Source organism: Capsella rubella, unplaced genomic scaffold, assembly GCF_000375325.1.
Source record: "Capsella rubella cultivar Monte Gargano unplaced genomic scaffold, Caprub1_0 scaffold_7, whole genome shotgun sequence".
Lineage (NCBI taxonomy): Eukaryota > Viridiplantae > Streptophyta > Magnoliopsida > Brassicales > Brassicaceae > Capsella > Capsella rubella.
Window position 1 is genome coordinate 4,856,851 of NW_006238917.1, and position 22,663 is coordinate 4,879,513.

The 22,663-nt window shown below is 36.3% G+C and overlaps 5 protein-coding genes and 1 pseudogene across 8 annotated transcripts; 3 read left to right on the forward strand and 3 right to left on the reverse strand.

The window, feature by feature from the left end:
• Window positions 1–263: 263 nt before the first annotated feature.
• On the reverse strand, window positions 264–2,305 carry LOC17880468 (annotated as a pseudogene).
• A 1,311-nt stretch (window positions 2,306–3,616) lies between these two features.
• LOC17879094 (S-type anion channel SLAH2) lies at window positions 3,617–5,754 on the forward strand. 3 transcript variants are annotated; one of them, XM_023778757.1, is made up of 5 exons: window positions 3,617–3,691; window positions 3,844–4,244; window positions 4,327–5,097; window positions 5,206–5,237; window positions 5,313–5,754. In XM_023778757.1, the coding sequence occupies exons 2-5, from the start codon at window positions 3,879–3,881 to the stop codon at window positions 5,698–5,700; spliced, it is 1,557 nt and encodes a 518-aa protein (XP_023634525.1). In that variant the 5' UTR covers window positions 3,617–3,691; window positions 3,844–3,878; the 3' UTR covers window positions 5,701–5,754. The 3 variants fall into 3 exon arrangements, with proteins under 3 accessions (XP_023634525.1, XP_006284985.1, XP_023634526.1); XM_006284923.2 differs by having other exon boundaries at window positions 3,642–3,691; window positions 3,871–4,244; XM_023778758.1 differs by lacking the exon at window positions 3,617–3,691 and having other exon boundaries at window positions 3,731–4,244; window positions 5,206–5,232; window positions 5,308–5,754.
• Window positions 5,755–6,504: 750 nt separating this feature from the next.
• LOC17878768 (SUMO-conjugating enzyme UBC9) lies at window positions 6,505–7,949 on the forward strand. Of its 2 annotated transcripts, none has more exons than XM_006284638.2 (5): window positions 6,505–6,631; window positions 6,734–6,830; window positions 7,189–7,316; window positions 7,412–7,516; window positions 7,614–7,949. In XM_006284638.2, exons 2-5 carry the CDS (start codon window positions 6,761–6,763, stop codon window positions 7,755–7,757), a joined length of 447 nt encoding a protein of 148 aa, XP_006284700.1. In that variant the 5' UTR covers window positions 6,505–6,631; window positions 6,734–6,760; the 3' UTR covers window positions 7,758–7,949. The 2 variants fall into 2 exon arrangements, with proteins under 2 accessions (XP_006284700.1, XP_006284701.1); XM_006284639.2 differs by having other exon boundaries at window positions 6,516–6,631; window positions 6,731–6,830.
• Window positions 7,950–14,369: 6,420 nt separating this feature from the next.
• On the forward strand, window positions 14,370–15,648 carry LOC17880741 (ethylene-responsive transcription factor CRF4). Its single transcript, XM_006282610.2, has one exon. The coding sequence runs from the start codon at window positions 14,438–14,440 to the stop codon at window positions 15,422–15,424; it is 987 nt and encodes a 328-aa protein (XP_006282672.1). The 5' UTR covers window positions 14,370–14,437; the 3' UTR covers window positions 15,425–15,648.
• Window positions 15,649–18,254: 2,606 nt separating this feature from the next.
• Window positions 18,255–21,051, reverse strand: LOC17880499 (mitochondrial carrier protein MTM1). Its single transcript, XM_006283754.2, has 10 exons — window positions 20,554–21,051; window positions 20,356–20,445; window positions 20,123–20,251; window positions 19,904–19,963; window positions 19,653–19,823; window positions 19,408–19,510; window positions 19,100–19,191; window positions 18,833–18,982; window positions 18,687–18,745; window positions 18,255–18,583 (listed from the first exon to the last, which is right to left on the reverse strand). The coding sequence occupies exons 1-10, from the start codon at window positions 20,824–20,826 to the stop codon at window positions 18,454–18,456; spliced, it is 1,257 nt and encodes a 418-aa protein (XP_006283816.1). The 5' UTR covers window positions 20,827–21,051; the 3' UTR covers window positions 18,255–18,453.
• A 1,156-nt stretch (window positions 21,052–22,207) lies between these two features.
• Window positions 22,208–22,612, reverse strand: LOC17877890 (S-protein homolog 9). The gene has a single exon (XM_006282819.1). It carries the CDS (start codon window positions 22,610–22,612, stop codon window positions 22,208–22,210), a length of 405 nt encoding a protein of 134 aa, XP_006282881.1.
• Between the last annotated feature and the right edge of the window lie 51 nt (window positions 22,613–22,663).

The following is a 22,663-nucleotide window of genomic DNA, read 5'->3' on the forward strand; positions in this document are numbered from 1 at the left end:
GCTGTTTTGTCTTCTTTCTTCTGTGACCTTTCGATGGAATGCTTTTAAGCCGTTGGATTAATCCATACGTCAATCGTCAGACTTCTCACAACCAGCGGATGATGGGTTTTTAAACCGTTGGATAAAGGACGATTAGATGAAAGTATCAGCTCTATTAGATAATTTAGCCCATTTTAGGTTTCTTCTAATATTTATTTTATAAATAGCTCAAATTTTGGTTTAAGAATGTGAAACTATACTTCGTACATTATGGAATGAACAAAAACGATTGAAACCAAATCAAACCAAATTGATTGCATACATATAGTTTTAGTTCATTTAAAAATATCAACCCCTAACACACTTGAGAGTTATATAGTAAATGTGAGTGCCTCAATCTATTATTATGGGAACATCTTTTGTAGAACCATTTTGATTTTCAACTTTTAAGGCTTTACCACAATCTTGACTTTCTATTCTCACTTCCACCACCTCTTTAATCTCAGGATCATATCTCGGTATAGGATCATGATTTAGCTTGGAAGACCCACCAGCTGGGATACCTTCTTTCTCATCTCCACTCAATTTAACCGATGCAAGTTTATGAGAAAACCTCTGCATTTCCCCTGGTATGATGATACCATGCTCAGCACTGTCAAAACCCGATGCAAACCCTTCAGCTGTCCCCATATAGGCCACTGGAACGCCTATAAGATCATCAAACTCAGAGATAACTTCCACAAAGTCATATCTATAAGGAGGCTCGTGGAGTTCCGGGTGACTGTTCCAACTTACATTCCAATCTTTGAAAAGAGCCCATCTTTCTCCTTTTCTTGGGTTCACAATGACATTGTTGGCACATGTTATATGATGCATCTCATGAGCAAACAACAAAAACCATTTGATCTCTGTATCTCCATATTCGAATCTCCCACAACCACTAAGAATAAATTTCTTATCTTTTGTAGTTTTCACAGGTTCTAGTAATGTCACCTGCAAACTCAACTGGGAGTCGAATATCCTCCTGATCTGAGCATAGATCCTAGGTATATCATCTCTAGGATCATATAAAGCCCATACTTGACCAACAGCAAAAGAGCTCATTAACTTGCTAAAATCATTTGTATCATGACAAGTTAATGATTCTGGATCCTCATCAGTTTTATCTATGTATACAACTTCAGTGTCTTCATCATTTGCTTCATGAGATTTCTGTTTTTTGGCTTGAGGAGTATGAGCCCTACCATCATTATCTACTAACAAGGGAGGATCAAGCTCAAGGTTGGATCTCTTTCTGGAGTCTGCTTCTCTAAGTTGTTGTTTTGATATTTTTACTAACTCCATCTGCTTCAACTCAAGTTCTTTCAACATTTTGTCCAGTGCCTTTTCCTTAATCTCAAGAATTTTGCTCTTCAATTCAGTCTCCTCTCTCCATTTTTCAGACTTGCCTAGCATTTTCAGCTTAAAAGTATCCTCTTTAATATTCAACTCAGCAGTTTTCTTTTTGATAGCTTCCTCAAGTTAAGCTCCTTCTCCTTAATCTCAACACCTTTTCTCCTCATTTCAGTCTCCTCTCTCCATTTGTCAGCTTCTTCTTTCATTTTGAGCTCAAAAGTCTCCTCTTTTCTCTTCAAATCAGCAGTCTTCTCATTGATAGCTTCCTCAATTAAGCTTAGCTCCTTATCTCTTGCTTCACTCTGCTTCTCAAGCACCAAGTTCTCAATGACCTGTCTCAAATCAGATAATATCTCTTTCTCCTCTAAAACACTAAATCTACGAGATATCGACTCTTCAAGCAAACCAAGTTCCTTCTCCCTCACTTCAACCACTCTCAGTCGCTCATCTTCCTCATTCTCCAACGAATCACTCACGTCATCACACTGAAGCGAAAATTTATAAATGGATGAAGCTTTTTCCTGAATCTGGTCTAAAATTTCGAAAAAACCCTCACTGTATTTCTCGGTAACGTCTGATTCTACTGAATCCCTTCCCATCACCATATTATCTGAGCCATAAACCCTACATTTAAGGAGCAAAAAACAAAGGATCGATCATAAAAGAGGGGACTTTTCATGAAAATACAGGAAAAAATCGCCTTTAGATAAAATGAGAATGTATAGAAAGAATAAAAAAAGAAAGAGGAAGATGACTAAACCTCTCTCGATTTTGATCTTCAGTTGACGCCGGCGGTGGTTTCTGCTCCGGCGTGTCTCCTCCGGGTCCTTGAAATAGAAAAACTCTCGGTTTCCCCATTTTTTTAACTGCGCGATCCAAGCCTTTGAGCTTATCCAAGAAGAAAAAGAAGAAAATATGTGAACTTTGTTTCTGTAGATTGAGAAATTTTGGTAAAAGAAGAAAGGCTACGTACTTACTGAAAATGGAGGGAGAAAGAGAGAACTTGTGCTGCTTTTTTGTCTTATTTGCCTGACAGATACAACTTTCATTTGTGATCGTTAGATGGGATCATTTTGATCCTTTGGATTAACCTACGTCACACGTCATATTTTCATGACCCACAGGCTCTGTGGTTTTGTAGCCGTTAGATAAGAATTTATGAGATTGGTGAAAGGATCTGCTGAACGGGCTTCATATGATAATTTAGCCCATTAAAAGTTATGAAGATCTGGAACCAGCAAGCCCAACATTACTTAACCAGTTGTATGCAGTGTCTCTGAACAGACTGAACTTAGCAGTTATCACCAGAATTCTATCATTTTATGATAGCAACATTTTAGGAATAAGAATTTGAAACAGTGTGATTATGTCATTGTTCAAGATATTTCTCAAACCTTTAACACAACATATAAACATACTATGTGGGTGGACATTTCAGTTTTCTTCATTTCCAAGTTTGGTTTTGGATGGGAGCAATTCAAGATGTTCATCCCTTAAGACATTAGTAATAGTATGGCTTAGCTGTGTAGTAAAGACGTTAAGTAAACGGCGAATAAACATATAGTCCACAAAGTTTTACTTTAACGTAATCGATAAGTAATATGCTGAGAAACACAGACCAATTTCGATTTTTACTACAGCAGCAGATTATCAAAACAGATTAGAATATTTTTGACGGGTGTACGGAACTGTTTTTATGAAGCGCATACGCGACTATACGAGAGTGCAAAGCCGCCTCTTTTGTTGACTGCCTTGACTCTCGTGTCCACTTGTAGATACATTCCAAGAAACGTTAATATCTCTTATGTACATATCTATTTGTGGTCGTTATCTCTAATATATATCACCTCTTCTTCTTTTTGTTTGGCTAACCTTATTTGTTGGATTCATTTCAGGCCGGCAAGCAATACGTGGTACTAATAACTTAGAGATAGCGTTGCACTAATTTGAGGCCGGAAAACATCACTTTGATCATATTGGTTGAGCTGTGAGCCTGTGACTGACCAAATAAAACAACGACGGTAGGAAATGTACGTAGGAGTAGCAGGACAAGTCAAAATAGAACAACTCTACATATAAAAAAACAAAATAGTGTAAGACATCGGAAGAAGCTTTATCTGGAAAGCACTAAAAAGCAAAACACAAAAGGCCCTTTCCTTCTGTCCCACACATTTACAAAAGTACCCCTTTTAGGGGACTTATTTGACTTCACATACGGCCACACCGACTTAATTATTCCTCTGTTCTTTCCAAAAATACACTGATCATCAGATCTACATTTTCTGTTTCAATCGCTTTCTTCTCTTCATTGTATTCTGTAAGTATTTATATTCATTTCATGTGTGGTGTGTGGCTTACATGGTTTGTGTTTTTATATGTTTATGTCCAACTAATCCATTTGCAAAGTTGGATGTGACGTTTTGAGTTGGTTTATATAAATATAATTCCAAAATTTATGTACTAAAACAGGGGAAACGTTTGATCAAAAAATAACAGGGGAAACGATGAATAATCCAAGATCGGCCAGTCCTTTGGGTTCTTCAGCAAACACAGATCTATTTCAAAATCAACGTCAGTCTAGTTGCAAAGAGTTCTCAAGATTAGAGACACGAAACGGAGCGAGGAAGATGATCTTTCATTCCAAGTCTATGCCCCGAGGTGCCATGTTTCTTGATCAAGAAACTTCTAGAAACTTCCACGACAAGAGGTATGACCTGTTCAGGACCATGTCAGGGAAGCTAGAACGTCAGATTTCTAATTTACGTGGGAAACCCATCGAGAGCTCGTTGCAGGATAAAGAGATCACTGAATCTTTAACCGCTGATAGATTCTTTGATGCTCTTCAAGGCCCCGAACTTGAAACTCTTAAGGTACTGTATTATTCATTTTTTTATGCTTATGCTTATGCATGATTCATTCTTGTGTTTGGTGGTTTAATTGGTGGTTTTACAGGAGAAGGAGGAGATAGTTCTGCCTGACGACAAAACGTGGCCGTTTCTTCTACGGTTTCCGATCACATCGTACGGGATGTGTCTTGGAGTAAGCAGTCAAGCCATCATGTGGAAGACCTTAGCAACCACAAACGCTGAGAGGTTCTTGCACGTGACGCAAGTGATCAACCACGTGCTCTGGTGGATCTCTCTCGTCCTCCTCCTCGCCGTCTCCATCACTTATCTCCTCAAAACCATCCTCTACTTCGAGGCGGTCCGCCGTGAGTTCCGGCATCCGATCCGAGTCAACTTCTTCTTCGCTCCCCTCATATCAGTCCTCTTCTTGGCACTTGGAATCCCACACTCCATCATCTCACATCTTCCCTCTACACTTTGGTACTTCCTTATGGCTCCCATCTTGTTTCTTGAGATGAAGATTTATGGACAGTGGATGTCTGGTGGGCAACGACGCCTCTCCAAAGTTGCTAATCCTACAAACCACCTTTCCATCGTTGGTAACTTCGCCGGAGCACTTTTAGGAGCAACAATGGGGTTGAAAGAAGGACCAATGTTCTTCTTTGCCGTGGGGTTGGCTTATTATTTGGTCTTATTTGTGACTCTCTATCAGAGACTTCCCACAAACGAAACCTTACCTAAAGAGCTTCACCCTGTTTTTTTCCTTTTTGTGGCTGCACCAGCCGTCGCTTCCATGGCCTGGACCAAGATCTCTGCCTCTTTCGATCTCGGCTCGCGTCTCGCTTACTTCATCTCCTTGTTCTTGTACTTTTCTCTGGTAATTTGTTTTTTTTTTTCCAGTAACGTAGTTCCTAGTGAGCTAGAGCTAAGTTACTTGCCCCACAAGAAATCTTAACCATTTTGCTTGTTGTGATTCTTGTTTCAGGTTTGTCGGATTAACCTTTTCCGCGGATTCAGGTAAGCTATTTCTTTAGCTTCAAGTATCTATCAAAATTACCCAACATAATAACATGGATTGTTGTAAAACTTCAGATTCTCGCTAGCTTGGTGGGCATACACGTTTCCAATGACAGCAGTGGCCAGCGCGACAATAAAATATTCAGACGAAGTCACGGGAGTAGCAACGAAGATACTGTCGGTAGTGATGTCGGGAGCAGCAACTCTAACGGTGATAGGTGTGCTAGGATTGACGGTGATGCACGCATTTGTCCAAGGTGATCTCTTCCCTAATGACGTTGTCATAGCAATAAGCGCAGAGCAACCGAAGCAGAAGAGATGGTTCAAACAGCTCACAAAAGGAAGCTTGGGACATAGTGAGAGATGCCTCAAGGTTTTGGACCCGGAAGACAATGAAATAGATTTAGAATCTCCACCTCTGAAAAATGTAGTTTGTCCTCCCAGGGTGCGCAATTTAAATTAAAGATATTATTCTTGAATACAATCCCCTGTTACGTTTAACTATTTCTTGGACTAACCAGAGTGAAGCTAGCATTAGGTGCAAACAGTAATAAAGTTTAGGAATTAAATACGTTAATTAAGAAAAATCATTTTGGGGATAGAAATTGACGATATGATTTGCTTTTAATTTCGAAATCGAACTATAATCTCGTGTTATTCGATCATTAAAAAAAATCGAATCAAAAGGATATGTTATAGTCAAAAATACTTTCCCACATATTGAGCATCTTACAAAACCAAATTCCCTGAAGTAAACATGTCTCATGTGATTTAGTGCACGTTAAAACTCATGTGAAACAAGTTCATTAAGTCTTAAGTCACACCAACCACCAACCTTCACAAATATCAGTCCTTACGAGGTGAAGATCATATTGAGTGGAGAATAATGTGTTAAAGGTCATTATTAACTTAATTTAAATCTAAACCCATTGGTAAATCTTGAAAGCACTAAAATGGCGTCAAATGATACGTAAACTCTGAGCCGTCGGATTATACGACTTTTGTTTGACTAAACATTCTGAAAGTTCAAAACGATGTCGGTTCAACGGGGATGAGAAACCACCGGCGCCACATGGATACGATCATAAGAACAACCGCGTTTTATTATTTTTGATGCCGTAGGTACAACGCTAAGTTTGGCCCACCCAAAAAAAAAGGAAAGTTAAAGTTAAAACAAATACTAATATTAAAAAAAAGTAATCGAATCTGAAAGAATAAAGAGAAGAGTCCACTAATCAACGAACCAGAATCTCTCCGCACCCTATTTAAGGTGGTCGCGACCACATAACATTACATCTTTCTTCTTCTCCTTCCGTTTCACCACCCTTTCTTCTTCTCCCAAATTCGTAGAACCAACCAACGCCCGAGACGACACAACTTGTGAATCCGCCCAGGTTTTTATTTTGGATCTTCTTCCTCCTCCTTATGTTAATATATATTTCTGGTGTTTTCCTTCTTTTATCTGACCCTTGGATTCGTTTATGGGATTGTAGTAGAGACCCTTCAATTTGGAATTTTTGGATATGGCATCGAAACGGATTTTGAAGGAATTGAAGGATCTGCAGAAGGATCCTCCTACTTCATGTAGCGCAGGTTCCCCTTTTTATTTTATTATATTATTTGCTGAGTTTATTCCAATATTCGTGCTCTTGCTGATGATGATGATGATGATGATGGATCCTAAGTTTTGATCTTCTTTTGAGCTGTTTCGTGTGTGTGTTAAACGGTTTTGTATTGATCTCTCCTTAGCTTAGATCTAATTACCCATGATTTGTTTGGGTAATTCAGCTGCATATTTATCAGTTGTTTATGATATTTTTTTTCCTATGAATGAATCACAATTGGTCTACAGGTTCAAACTGATTTGATTGGTTGATTGATAGAGATCTGGTTTCATTTTTGGGTTGATCTTTCCTGTTTGTTATTGAACTTTTTCTCAAATATTGGACAGGACCCGTTGCGGAAGACATGTTTCATTGGCAGGCCACGATTATGGGTCCATCGGACAGCCCTTACTCTGGTGGAGTTTTTCTCGTAACGATTCATTTCCCTCCGGATTACCCATTTAAGCCTCCCAAGGTATACTCAACTCTGTCTAAGCTGTTCCTATGGTTGCTCTTCTTCTCTGCGGTGGCTTCATTTCGTTGCTCTATGTATGGTTTGTTAAAATGTAGGTGGCTTTTAGGACGAAGGTGTTCCATCCAAACATTAACAGCAATGGGAGCATCTGTCTCGACATCTTGAAGGAACAGTGGAGTCCTGCCCTCACGATTTCCAAGGTTTCCTTTTGTTCCACGCCTTTGCTCTCTTGGTTATACTGATGTTCATATGAGCACTCTTAGTAGTAACGAGTATTTGATATGTGTGATGCAACAGGTGCTACTCTCGATCTGTTCTCTGTTAACGGATCCGAACCCTGACGATCCTTTGGTCCCTGAGATAGCTCACATGTACAAGACAGACAAGAACAAGTACGAGTCAACTGCTCGGACCTGGACCCAAAAGTACGCCATGGGCTGACACAGATACCGTCTTTAAAGAAGGGCCCTAATAATTAAACTCTTCTTATTTCTATGTAATGATCTATATAGACTTGTCTGTTTTATAAAAATTGTGAAGACATGATCATTAAGAAATCATATGATCTCCATTTCATTCCATTCCCATGGAACTTACATAACTTAAATCATCCCATTTGCTGTTGTTTGTTTATCGTGTGATGCGTCTCTGTTTTCCTCTACTTAATTGGGCTCTCGTAGTCATTTCCGTAAACATAAGTCACATTTAAGTACTACTTTCATTTTTATCACGTGAACCATTTAGGCAAAATAAGAATCCTTAATTTGTTAAATGGTTCATATGGGCCTTTGTGTATGGTTTGCCCATGATGTTAAAGTTTCAAACAAGATACGAGAATGGTTGGGGATGGGACAGAATACTCAAAATATTCGATAGGAAGAACCCACCTTTTTCTAATAGGCTCAAACGGGTTTAAGCCATTGAGTGCTACTTGAAACATTTTGGCATAAAGAATGAACAATGAGTCGATGACATTGCGTCTCATATTGCTCTCTTTTGACAAATGTTTATGTTTGAAGGTACTAGCTCAATCAGGGTTATGTTTCAGTGATGAAGAATATTTTAAATAGAAGATTTAGGCCATGAGTTAGAGATCCCACTTTACGTGTAGTTAATAAGAGTTTACAGCTTACGAGTTTCGACGAGATTTAAGACAACAGTTAGGGTTTAATACGTGTTGAGATTAAAGGTTAGATTTTCACGTTGGTTTGTTAACGATTCATCAAGAAGTTTCATGAATATATATTATGTTTAATGAAAGTACTAGTCTCCCACTTGTCCCTATAATCAATTCAGAGTTGTCCTCTCTTGCTTATACTATTAGCCTTATAGTATTGTTTTGAGAGTTATAAATCAAAGTTTCATTATCTTTCTTGAAACTCCCAAAACTTCTATTGTATATTTTGATATGTGTTGGGTTTACCGAGGCTTCCAAGTCCAATTCGAATATGTTTTTAAATGTGTGTTTTCACTACTCGAGCACTACTACTACTGATAAAACCTTTTTAAGTTAAAAATATATTTGAAACGAATGGTATTTTTCCTCCTAAGTCCTAATAAGGCATTTAAAGAACCACTAGATGCACATGTAAAATCAGCATCACATAAGGTCTTTGTGTGTGGGTTCATTTGCAGTTGCATTCATTAATTTTGTCTTTTACATTTTCTCTTGTGTTAAAGTTTTGTCTTTTACTTCATAATAGTTCTAATGTGTAAATCTGTGACTGTATGACTTCACTATATAGTTAATAATATTCTTTTGATCGACACTACGTCGTGCGCATATTTTTGTAAAACGTAACGTTTCTAAGAATATTTTATACCTGATGACCAAAAAAAAAAAAAAAAAAGAATATTTTATACCATTGCATTTGTTCATGACTTCATGAGGTATATATATACATACACTGATACACACATTGTAGTAACTAGAAATAATACAACGCCAAAAGAGACGAAGTTGACAAAGTGTATATAATGAATCCCTTAGAATTAACTAGCCTTGTTTAGTCTTATTAGTTATTACCATTGAAATTGAAATTGTTTTCTATAGTAATTTCGAGGCTTTTACATAATCCAACGGAATATCTACCATCAATATAATTAAGAATTAAGAAGAAATAAAAACTATAGAATCCACTTAAAGTGATTAATTATATTTATATCAACCCACCAACGGTAATACTTCATGTATCAAAAACACGAAAACTATTACTATAAAGAAAGTTAGAAACCAAGTAATGTATTAATAAAATAACTCACAACCACGTTGAGCATGGAACGTTTCGTTCTAAAGACTAGTAGTATTTAGCTTTGTTAAAAATTTTGGGTGCTTTAGTTATCACTAATTAATAATAAGACGTTAATATCTTAAAGTTACATCTTTGGTAAGAGACAACTGAAATTGTAATGAAGGATAAATTAAACCAAAACAATTGTCTTGAAGCAAATATTTAAATCAAAATGGCCACACCCAGCCGGACTCAAGAGTAATGGAGAGAAGGAGTCACGAGTCGCGCGGTAAAAAGGTTTCGGTGAATTTGAAACTCTCTAAACCAGACATTTTGTCTAGAACCAAATCCTTAACATAATGCTTTAAGTACTGTTTACTTTTGTTCGATTCCAATTGTTTTTCCCAACAACAATGCTAGTGAGGTTAGAAGTTAGCTCAAATGATAGATAAGTTTGGACGCTCTTTGCTTCAAAATATTTTTAGATTTCAAAGGTTTTTCCTAAAATTATGTGTGTATATAGTACTTTTGATATAATTTACATATACATAATAATGTATTAAATATAACATAGGAGGAGTTTTGAGTTCGTGTGTGTTGTGGAACAGGTATCTAGTAAATAGGAAAGCTATTTATAGTTATACTCAAAAGACCAACATTTCTTGCTTGGAAACTAAGGCTGTCTACTGATAATGACTTGAGTAGTACTCACGAGTCGCGAGCGAACATATATAGCTTTTGCTCCAAGACATTATACATTAGCTTGGGAAAACTCAAAACTCCCACGTTAGTTAATGTTGATTCCTTTTTTTACATTATCGTAAATTTGGCTGAGAAAATAATCACTCAAGCGGTGACCTTCTCTAGTCTTTATTTGTGTCCATCAAAGTTCGAGCTCCTTCATCTTAATTACTACTAGTTTAAAGCTACGCACCAAGACCAACGTACTAGATCAAAACTATAGTATATATAACGAACGGTGATAAAGCTTTCAACGTTTTGATATTTAGAGGGGTGGTGGCTCTTCTTTTTAGAATGGATCTTTATCCTTAAAATTTATTTTCTTTACCACCAAGTCTCTCGTTTATTTCTATTTGGATTCTTCGTTCATAACCGTAGATAGACACGTTATGCACACATCTAATTAGCTTTCAACAACATCTTTAACGCAATCACGTGTTACCGGTTAGTGGTGAACCGAAGCTCTCTTTTTTGTTTAATAGCAAAAGCTTATAATTATTGGATTGGAGATATACATATATTGGTCCATTGGTTTTAGAAGTTGTTATCGCTCCCAAAATAGAAGTTGTATAATCATTCATATGGTATTACTGATTTTTATGATTAATATCGAAAAAAAAAAAAAAACGTGGTCAAGCCTACTAGCCTAGTCCAATCAGAGATTCAGTTTGTCTAAATTTCAATGTACCCACTTAAATGTCGTTTTAAAGTAATACACATGTTACGTATTATATAATATGGGTTAATAGTAGTAGTAAAGATATGGACGGATGCATATAATATATAGACGTGGATTGGTCACTTGGCTCAATGGAGGACAGTGGCCAAGAACACTGCACCAAACCTCGGGGTTTGTCTTTTGCCAATCCAAAGGATTCTCCATGTCTCTCTCTCTCGCCTTCTCTCACACACCTTTTTTTTTGTTTTGTGTGGTCTCTTCGCTCTACAACGTTATTTGTGGAAGTTATGATCAAGATGTTTTGATGAAATTTTTATAAAGCTCTGCAAAACCAATTATGACAAATTATAAGAGGGCCATATATTGTTTGAACTATTATTTTACTAAATATATAGTTTTCATTTAGCTATTGTATTGGTACAAATAATTATGGAAAAAAGGGATTAACTACAATGTCTTAGACCAACATTATAGTGGTATTTTTTCTTTGCAAAATTGGGGTATCTTACTTTTTTAAGATACCACCAATAATGGGTACCATTATTGGCGGGATCTTAGCTTCTTAAGATCCCGCCAATAACGTTGGTCATAAAAGTGTCAAATAGTACTGAAATCCTGTTTTTTTAAAAAAAAATCAAAAATCCAGTGTTTATGTTGGGCCATGTTCGTTTCTCCATCCAGATGGACCATTTACATGAATCATCCAGATGATGTTCGTTTAACACTAAAAATAAACATCATCCAGATCATCTGGATGATCCATTTGGATGAATTTTAAAATCTTATGCAAAATTTTGAAAATTATGTGGATGACTTTGATTGGATCATCCGGATGAAAATGGTTCATCCAAAAATGACAAATGACAAATATACTCTTATTATCCAAATAACCTATTTTCCACAAAAATTATAAAAAGTATTTTTGCAAATATCTCATATTTATTTGTTTAAAAAAAAAAATCCATCAAAAACGAAAAATCACGTTTTCCCGCAAAAAAAAATCACGTTTTCCCGCCAAAAAAAAATTACGTTTTTCCGCCAAAAAAAAATAAATCATGTTTTCCGCTAAAATGAAAATCATGTTTTCCCGCCAAAAAGGAAAAAAATCATATTTTCCCGCCAAAAACGCAAAATTATGTTTTTCCGCCAAAAATTATAAACATTATTTTTCCGCCAAAAACGCAAAATAACGTTTTACCGCCAAAAATATAAAATAACATTTTCTAAATCTTATAAATTATATTTCATGAAATAAAAATTGTGAATGTCAAAAATATTATAAATATTAATTTATAATTTTTTGTGTTTATTTTTTTATCATTAATTAAAATTACTATAGTGTAATTAATATTAATGTGAAAAATTAGATCAAAATATGGGTATTTTGGTCATTTTTAAAATCAAACCCACCTAGATGAAGATGCAAAATGGAGAAACAAACACATAGTCATTCAAATGGATCATCTAGATGAATCTTTTTATTTCTTATTCGTTTACTCATTTAACATCCAGATGAGTTCATCTGAATGGATCATCTGAATGGAGATACAAAATGGGGTAACGAATAGGGTCTTATTTGATTTGAGACGTTGAATCTATAAATATAAGTTCTACTATTTATTATTATTAAGGTCTGTGGCCAAATCTGATCAAAGAATTTTAACGTCACTTCAATCATGTTTTAAATTGTTTGTACTAGTCAGCATTACTGTGCTGCTCGTCGGACTAACCTAACCTAACAAACGAATTCTCTACTTCTTTGTTAATTGGTTTCATATTGAGCTTTTGCCAACCCTAAAAAGAAATGAGAACTCGGTTTGAGAATATGACATCCATCGACACACACAAGTCACACAACATTACAAAACTTAAAAAAAAATATGAAAAAAACATTAAAACCGGAAAATATAAAAATTAGCGCCAAATCCAAGGTTGCCCGCCACGTTACTTATTAATCTCATTCATATAAATAAAAAGATTTTTTTTACTGAATAATCTGGTAACAGTATTTTTCCTTTAAAAGACTAGTTTTTAACAAGAGGGAAAGTTAAAATAAAATTAAAAATCATATATTAGAAAAGAAAGAGAGATATATATATATATATATATATATTTGTCAACCGGAAAATAAAAATGATTCCCATTTTTTTCTTTTGCAGATGTCGGAATTGAACATGTAGTACTAGAAGTACTATACTCATTTGGAAAATAAAAATATATAGCGTTTAGCTTAAAAACAGTAGTGTATATATTCGTATTTTGTTTAAAGTGTTGAATAAGCACTTTAGGAAAACATATCACGTGACAGGTTGTTCATAAGAAATGAATGCAATGGACTAAAACAGCTCAATGAAGTCTCGCCTACAATTCATATGTCGGTCAAACCTAAGTAAAAGTCATTATAATTATCATATAGAATTAGAATTAATATATATTTATAAGGAAACTTATGGTATTCAAAAAAAGAAACTAGTATTTTAAATTTTAAATTAGTAGTAGTAGTAAAGATATTTTTGAAACAAAAAAATATGGAAACAGTAAAAAAAGAAAAAAAAAAAAAAAGGAGAGACCGGGACCGAGTATCTTGGGGTCACGTGATATGCATCGCGTAGTTCGAGAGACTAGAAGCCACGCGCTGACTCAGCACTTAAATTTTAGTCATCTTTAAAAAGAAGGGAAAAATATCTCAGTTTGTACACGTGTCGGTATTTGATTTGTTTACATGAATGCGGCGTCCCGTATGATAAAATCTTAGTGTATCAAATATGTGGCTAATAATTCACTTGGAAGAGATGATTTTGAGAATGTTTAAAGCCCAAACCAAGAGAAAAAATAAATTGAAATATATATATATATACCAGCTAATAATATTAAATATAAATAATATTTCGTTATTATAGTTACCCAATAATTATGTCTACCGAAAACATGCCCGTTTCAAAAAAAAAAAACAGACGTTATAACATTTCTGGTGTCGTTTTGATAAAATGTGAAAGTTGTTTTTGTTTACAATGTGAATATATTTATTTTTCTAAAAGTATTTTTGATTAAAAAAAAGTAATTTTTTTTGAATATTCACAATTAAAACATACAGCTCCTCTTTTAATTAATTAAGAAAGATATTCTTTTGTGTGTGTGTGTTCAAATTTAAGAAAAAGATATTCAAGAAAAGAAATAAGTAAATAAAAAGGCTAATAATATTCAAAATATTTGTTTCTTTTTGTGATTAATATATATACCAATTATGGCTAAAGCCCCCTCCAAAGATCCTATAAAGTAGGATTTAACAGTGACTTGTGAATCTTCACTTTAAACTTACCTCTCTCACATTCTCTCTCTCTCTCTTTACTTTCTTCTACAAATCTCTCTCAAGATTTTTCACCAGAATCTCTGTTTCTTTTATTTTTCTCTCCAAACTTAAACTTGGTGAATATATTTATAAAAAAAACAATAAGGTGAAGAAAGGAGTGATGATGGATGAATATATGGATTTTAGACCAGTGAAGTACACAGAGCACAAGACTGTTATCAGAAAGTACACTAAAAAGTCTTGTGCTGACAAGACGGCGGCGAGTGGTGGTCGTCGTGACTCGGCCAGGTTGGTTCGGGTCTGTCTTATTGACCGTGACGCCACTGATTCCTCCAGCGACGACGAGGACTTTCTCTTCCCTAGGAGACGTGTCAAGAGACTCATCAACGAGATCATAGTCGAGCCTGCCTCCTCCGACGTCTCCGCTTCTTCTCCCACCAAGGACCGCGAAAGGGTCACCGCTGATCCTCCTCCGGTTCAAACCCAGAAGAAGTACCGCGGCGTAAGACAGCGACCTTGGGGAAAATGGGCGGCGGAGATTCGTGACCCGGAACAACGCCGGAGAATCTGGCTCGGTACTTTTGCTACGGCCGAGGAAGCTGCCATCGTCTACGACAACGCTGCTATCAAACTTCGTGGCCCCGCTGCTCTAACCAACTTCGCCGTACCACCAGAACCACAACCGGAACCTGAACCGGAGAGCAACATATCGGTTTCGACATCAGAATCAATGGACGACACTCAACATATATCGTCTCCGACATCGGTTCTCAACTACCAAACATATGTCTCCGAGGAGACAATCAATGATCGTGTCAAACCGGTTAAGCAAGAGTTTCTTGAACCAGAACAAGAACCAATAAGCTGGCATCTTGGAGAAGGTACTACTACTAATAACAACACTGATGATTCGTTTCCATTGGACATCCCATTTCTCGACAGCTACTTCAATGAGTCACTACCAGACATCTCCATCTTCGATCAACCTATGTCTCCTATCCAATCCTCAGAGAACGATTTCTTCAACGATCTTGTGCTGTTCGATAGCAACACCTCAGGAGAAAGCTACTCGTCCGATATCAAAGAGATTGGTTCAATGTTCAACGATCTTGACGATTCTTTGTTATCCGATCTTTTACTTGTGTGATATTCTTTTCCCCATAACCAAAAACCCACCGGTTCGGTTGCAAATATCGCTCGTGTGAGTCAAATTTTGTCTGGAGTTTTGATAAGATTTTGTTTTTTTCCTTTGTGTTTAGTTATTTTGTTGAGAAGTAATTTAATTTCGTCGTCGGCTTGTAGAACAGTTTTGAGAAAATATTGGGGATGAATAAGTAATTAATTAAATTTAAATTTGGTTGTTCTTGTCAATATCTTTGGGTTGCACGAACGTGTTTATGGTGTTATACTGTTTTTTTCTTGTGTGTGTAAAATGAGAGAGTAGGATTATAAAATAAAAAGCGAAACTAAAATTCTCTTTGGGAGGAGACCACACGAGGAGGCGCAAATCACGGTAGTGACCGGTGGAGCAAGTGGCTTTTGGGTCAGTGTCTAAGTCAGTCGGTGCTCTTTTTGCCTTTCCTATATTACTACTTATTAAAAAAAAAAAAGTGTTTGTCTTTGTGTGTCTTCTGACGCTGGCGGTAACTTATACTATTTGAGAAATAAATCAAGAAATTGGAAACTATCCTTTTCTGATATGAATTTCCTAAGAATAAAACTTTGACTAAAATATACTTGTTTTACTAAATATTATGATTTTTTGTTCTTTCTTAAAATCATCGTTGACTGATTCTCAATCAATTAGATTTTGAATAATTTCATCACTTTCTGGTTATATATATATATATATATTTTTTTTTCTATGGACCAAAAAGGGTAAAATTTCCTTATGTGAAACTAACGGTACATTCTCAATATTACCCGACGAGAATGGCTTATAATTCCATTTATAGGTACGAAATATTTGCCCCGGATCTTACATATTTCGGTTTCATTCAATGATTAAAATTTTGTTTTAAACCTTTGAAAAGTTTTGATTCAGATCCTATAAATCCGAGAATATATATGCCTTGGCAACCAAATCATAACAAATGCCGAACATCACAAGGGAGAAGCAAAAGGTGCAAATAATTATGTCCCAAAACCATAAGAGATAATTATAAATTTTACAACTTACTAGGTAAGGGAATTGAATATAATGAGTACGAATTGTTGCACTAGTGTGTTTAGAAATTATTAATCTCCTAGCACCTCTCCACATGTTGACTTGTACCATATATCATTACTATGTTTGATCTCATACGATATACATTTGGTGGCCACCATTTTTTCGTGTGTGTGCCAAATAAACTAATTAGTCACTTTTTTGTGTTTTAAACTAGAACAGTTAGTTACATAGGCCAGGTGTTTCTCTTCTAATAATAATAAATAAAAAACACAATCTTCATTTACAAAGTGGCCACATAGAAAAGGTTTGACATACTAAAGCTTAATGGTTTGTTTTGTTCAAATTTTAAAGGTTACACACTTTTCTCTATTACAAAGTAATTGTCGTCAGATGTCAATTTATATGAAGGGTGAATCAAATCAAAATCCAGAAATGCGTTCACTGTGGTTGCGCGTAACGGATGCAAATCTTTATCGAGTCCCTAAGTGGTTTGCAGCATTTTATGTCGCTACCGAAAGTTCAAAATTCAGAACATCATGATTAACTCAAGTCAACATGTTGTTACTGATTTGAGATGCGTTAACTATTTCTTTTCCTACTAGTGTTTTCTTTTTTTAGCCTCAACTATTTTCGGGGGTCACATATACATGTAATGTAATCATGTTCTAGTTTATATTATGCATCAAAGAAAGTATATTAGAAGTCTCTCCTATTTTAATGTTGACAATAAAAGTCACCTATGTATATTGTTTCATAAAGGTTTGTCGGGTTCAGAAGGACTAGTTATATAAAAGAAAAGTAGAAGAAATCTATTAGAGGATACAAAATAGGGTCAGTGTCGGAGAAAAAGTTGATGACACCGTCAAAGCATTTTTACGTGGAAAAATCAGACATTATTTTTCGACAAACCAAGACTTATATTCATCACTAAATCTGGACAATATGAATGACGTTTTACACGTCTAGTGATGATGATTTAATCGTGTAATAGTAGCGTCGTATTTTTTTTATATATTTGAGAAGGCTCTCGTGGTAAGACGACGACCTAACGAGTGGGGAAGGCAATATTTCATAATCACTTTTTTTTTTTTTTATTATGTACATGTTCTTGTCTTGTTTCTGTTGAACGATTAGTGAAATCTTTTGATTCAGTGAATTAGTGAAGAATTTAGAGGAAAAATAGAACAAATTAAGGGAAAGAGAGGAAGGTCTTTGTGGCGCCAGGTTTGTGTTGGGGGCAGTTGAGCACCCAGAAGAAGTTATGTTAACGACATAAAGTGGTCACAATATTTAGAAGCCAAGATCTTCTGTCCTTTTTCTCTGTTCTTCCAAATGTTTTTTTTTTCCTGTCCATAAATTGGATTCTTTTTTTTTGCTTCCCATATGAAAATTTTTAATTTAATAAAATACCAAATATCAAAATAATGCAACTAAAATTTACATGATTTCTCTAGATAATGTGTTTAAACCAAATCATGTTAGAACCATCAATAATAAAATTTTGGACAAACATTGCAATTTTTATGAGCTTGTTGGAGAATGCCTCAAGCCAAGAGTAGGTTTGATCACCCTATCCCTAGTTTGATTGTAGTTCATTATGACAGGTGGTTTCATTACGGAGGTATATTCCAAAATGCTGGAGCTAACACGAACGGATCGACTCATGGGCCTCTCAGTGTTCGTCGCATCTCACAAGTATTGACTACCAGCTATCATAATAAACTCTTATCATCTAATTGATACTATTGCAAAAGAAGCCTTTGTTGAGTAAAGTTGTTCTGACATAACTTTCGTTGATGCATGCAAAGATCGAACCGACAAAAAACCAGATTAGACAGCCGGTAATTTAATAACTGGACAAAATTTCGGCTCATAAAAGGATGAAACACAGGTTTCTCGAGAACTGAGCCTGTTTAACTTATTCGGTTAAGTTATTAAAACAAAACAGCTACAACCTAAAGCCGTATATCCACATTCATGTGTAGGTGATTAGTGACTTTGTTGGGTCATGATGAAGCATGGTGATGCAGAACGTACTTCACCACTTCGTAGAAGGATACCACTATCCCTACCGATGGTCCTGCACGTGCCACTCGTGGACCCATTCCCGTGAAGAGTCCTCTCATCCCTCCATCCCTGTGTGTATGTAATTGTTGTTATGTCTTCTTTCAATACAGAACACACAGCTTTTAACAGATTAAAGAAAAATGGAATCTTTCAAATATGCATAGACACATACCTCCAAACCTCTATTAGTGTCTGTCGCGTTGTCATTATCAATGCCCTCCCAGGATCCTTCTGAATTAATGGAAGGGAGAAACTTAAGAATTGGTCTTAAAGTAAACAGACAAGTTTCTGGAGAATATGAATGCACAGCAAACAAACCTCTATCTGTCTTCTTGTTCTCGCAACGTCAAGAGGACAAGTAGCAGCAGCAGCGATACTTCCAGCAACGAAACCAGTAGAAAAGTTTGCACCGAAAACACCAAGAAGATTTGGATCATCGCCCACAACTCCATGAAGCCTTCTTCTCATCTGTACCAAAGGGGAAGGTCAAACCTATTTACTTACTTGGGTTATATATTCGGCTTAAACTGCCTTACAAACATCTCTCTACATTGTAGAATGTTTAAATCATGTCAAAGATCTTACTGCCTCGAGGGTCCCCCACAAGATTGCTGAGAATGGAACATCACGGGCAAGCTGTGCACCCAAGCCTCTATAGAGAACACGATAGTTGTGCACTGTCATGGGGAAAATGTATATCAAAGACTAAACAAAACAAAGCCATGGTTCTTGGGGTCAATACACGCATGCATCTTGGGTTGTGATTGCTAATTAAGCGGTATGCCTAAGAGACAGGAAACTATAGTTGATTATACATGCATTGGAAATTATGACTTCACTATATCAAATATTGTTATTTCTGTGGCTTGAGGATGAAAGAAGAAGTAACTTACAACTACTTTCAAAGTTATTGGCTGCCCTGACTTCAGAGACTACACCAACTAGAGTTTTTAGAACTCCCGGAGGCTTCATACCGCTTTTTGCTTCTTTGAATGCCTACAAAGAGAAAACAGTATATAGAATACTTATAGCGAGATGCAGAAGGAAAGACTACATCCAACAAAAGAAAGATCTCGTTGAGAAGTATAACACATGCTAGAGTTACAAGACTACACACAGATGAAGTGCAAGCCAATACCTGCATGCGCGTTCTTGCAAGGTCAATAGGATAGCATACTGTACAAGCTAGTGACCGCGCTAAGGACCCTGCCACAACAGGCATACACCATGTCATAGAAGGAGCTTTCTCCCGAGAGAATTCCTCCAGTCGGTTGCGAAACATATCATAGAATGGGAGATATATCCCAACCTGTGCAAAAATTTGAGATTTCACTAATCCATAGTCTATCCAAACAAACAAATCCCGCAAATATAAACAAAAGAGCATACCATGGGCACAGCTACAGCAAGACCAGCGTTAGTCCCTCTCCACAGGCGTGCCAGGCCCTCCTGCATCAGTCCTTGCGTTAGGATATAGAGAACTAGGAAGATTCTAGATAAAAAAAAATGCCACATACCAAAAAGAAAACCTCAAATAGCTAATAGTATCATCTTCTTAACACTATGAGACTTTCAACTAGATGAATAAAATGTGTTCCACATGCTCACCTGTCGTATGATCTTGGTGAAGACATCAAATGTTCCTTTGTACTGGAAACAATCCGGCGGGCAAATAGAAACAGTACCTTGAACACCAGCGCGTGCACATGAAGGAGAACATCTCAAGTCTGCAAACATCTGAACCCAAAAATGAAAAGATTACACAACTGGACAGTGAAAATGTAAAAAGTATCAACCTTTAAAACAAGTCTCCCACAAACAGAAATCATTCAGACGCATACCATGTTTGGTCCAAAATATGCCATGCGTCCAATGGAGTTACTTAGAGGGTGAGAGTAGGATATTCCGGCGGCTTGAGCTTGCAATCGAGTCTGATAAACAAAGCACAGTGAAAACATTAAATCCCTCGCCGGTATAAGAAACATATAATTTCACCGGCGAATTAACGAATTAACACCAACAGCTGAAAAAGCTCCTACCTTGACAACGTCGAGAGGATTTAAAGTAACGGCGGACAAAACCGCAGCTCCGGCGGCCGAGAAAACCCTTTCCGTGAATCCGAGATCGTTCTTCGACAAAACCTTGTCCAGCTGAGGCTGAGGAGCTATACCAAATCCTTTCACATCATCTCTTATTCCAACAGGCGAATCAATGATCGAAAAATCACGGCTTTCTATTGCCGCCGGAGACGACGACGAAGACGACATTTCAGAAGCAACCCAAATATTCTCCGAGCGCTCTGCCTCAACCATTGAGCTTCTTCTGTATATTCCCGAATTCTCGGTATATAGTAGAAGCAGAGATCAAAAACTCCGATTTGAATCTATTGGTTTTTGGAACAGGAAAATTTCTAATTTTTCAAGGATTAAGGAAAAAGAAAGGGTTTAATTTTTATTTCCAGATTCCTTGGAGAAGAGGGAAAAAAAGAAAAAAAGAGGAGGGGGTGGGGGAGAATAGGGCAAACCAGAGCCACAAAGGAGCAACACTGGAGACTTGAGTGGGTAGCCACACAGGAGAAGAAACCCTAAAGCTCTCTCAACGCGGCGTTTTGGAAGGTTCGACACGCCTAAAAACAAACCGAGCAAACCGAGATGTCGCCTTCGGTCTGGTTAACCAATCAAATATTCCAACCAATAAATAATTAGCACGTTGGCAATAGTAGAAAAGGAACAGAGCCGGGTCTTGTTTTCGTCAGCAAGTACGTATACGTGTCGTCTTCTTAGCGAAGGGAAGGCCATTGAATGAGAATATTTAGAATTTTGCAGGGCTCCACAAGTTTTGTGATTCTTTTGCAAATGGAAAATATACATAATTTGGTTGGTGAAGAGGCCTTAAGAGTGGCAAATCCACGTGTCGATCATTCCACCATGTACACTTCATTTCATTTTTGTGTACCGACTAAATGTGTTTATCTTCATCCATTTTCTTTTTCTAATGGCACTAAAAAAGAAAGAAAAAAAACTCATTTAGTCACAATCATTAGATGAAGAGTTTTGAAACTATATCACAACATCATTTTGAGAAAAAAAAGAGAAAAAAGAACATATAAAGAAGTCCGAATAGGTGGCTCATAATTAAAGGATAACATTTGCATGAAATATTTCATGGGTGCGTCGTCTTCGACCAAGAAAGAAAAAACAAAACCCCAAAAAAGAAATGGTGTTTTTTTGGGTCAAAAACGGTCAACGCCGGAGTTAATGCCAGAGTCAGTTGACCGGTGTACCAGAATTTTATGTCTATGGTGTTTACTACATGACGTTGTATAGTTGATGCATGTGGCCATGCAATACATCTAATTCGTGTAGTTAAGTATACAATATGATAATTGGCATGTGTGATCATGTATTCCTCTATAGTTGGTGTAGTCAGCCATCTTTTTTCTTTTGAAAAATACCATTCTCTATTTTAAATAAAACTAAATTCTTTTTTAGACAAAAAACTACATATTTGTATTCCTTTATATATACATAAAAAGATAAAATCAACAAATATATGGAGGGTGTGCATACTCAATGAATGAGATTGCAATAGTAAAATTTATCTTTAATAAGTAAAACCCTTACAAGAACATTAAAAATAAAAATAAAATAAAAAATGATATGAATCCAACTTCATTTGAGGGAATAAATAATTCTAGACTGTTACAATCCACTTGTACAATAATTTGGGAGTTTCTTTACCCTCAGCATGGTATATGCCATCTTCTCTAGCATCCCAGAAAACATTAAGACCATAACGGACTATGATTTGTTTACCTTGATATGCCTTAAAATTTGCATGAAATCTGTAATTAGGACCTTGCCATAAATCACAAATGATTTGAGTCCCCAAAACACTATCATGGAAACTAATATCGTAGGTTTGCCCAGGGCTTAAGGAATGAAAGCCTAGGATGTCTTCGTCCGACACACAACTGATCTTGAGAGTGTTTTTTGGAGCAAGAGAATTCTTGAAATGCACGGTGTTTTTATCCCAGATCGCGTTGCTGGATCCAAGGCACAATGCAATGACAATCAAAAAGCACCAGAGACAATTCATCGTTTTGCTTTATCAATGTATACGTGTGACTGTGTGTGCGTGTGTTTTTTT

Coding starts and splice junctions, on each gene's coding strand:
- LOC17880741 (XM_006282610.2), top strand. CDS start 14,438: ATGATGGATGAATATATGGATTTTAGACCAGTGAAGTACACAGAGCAC.
- LOC17879094 (XM_023778757.1), top strand. CDS start 3,879: ATGAATAATCCAAGATCGGCCAGTCCTTTGGGTTCTTCAGCAAACACA. Junction 4,245..4,326: donor CCGAACTTGAAACTCTTAAG/GTACTGTATTAT, acceptor GTGGTTTTACAG/GAGAAGGAGGAGATAGTTCT. Junction 5,238..5,312: donor AACCTTTTCCGCGGATTCAG/GTAAGCTATTTC, acceptor GTAAAACTTCAG/ATTCTCGCTAGCTTGGTGGG.
- LOC17877890 (XM_006282819.1), bottom strand. CDS start 22,612: ATGAATTGTCTCTGGTGCTTTTTGATTGTCATTGCATTGTGCCTTGGA.
- LOC17878768 (XM_006284638.2), top strand. CDS start 6,761: ATGGCATCGAAACGGATTTTGAAGGAATTGAAGGATCTGCAGAAGGAT. Junction 6,831..7,188: donor TCCTACTTCATGTAGCGCAG/GTTCCCCTTTTT, acceptor AATATTGGACAG/GACCCGTTGCGGAAGACATG. Junction 7,517..7,613: donor CTGCCCTCACGATTTCCAAG/GTTTCCTTTTGT, acceptor GTGATGCAACAG/GTGCTACTCTCGATCTGTTC.
- LOC17880499 (XM_006283754.2), bottom strand. CDS start 20,826: ATGGTTGAGGCAGAGCGCTCGGAGAATATTTGGGTTGCTTCTGAAATG. Junction 20,446..20,553: donor ATCCTCTCGACGTTGTCAAG/GTAGGAGCTTTT, acceptor TTTGTTTATCAG/ACTCGATTGCAAGCTCAAGC. Junction 18,746..18,832: donor GAACAAGAAGACAGATAGAG/GTTTGTTTGCTG, acceptor CCATTAATTCAG/AAGGATCCTGGGAGGGCATT.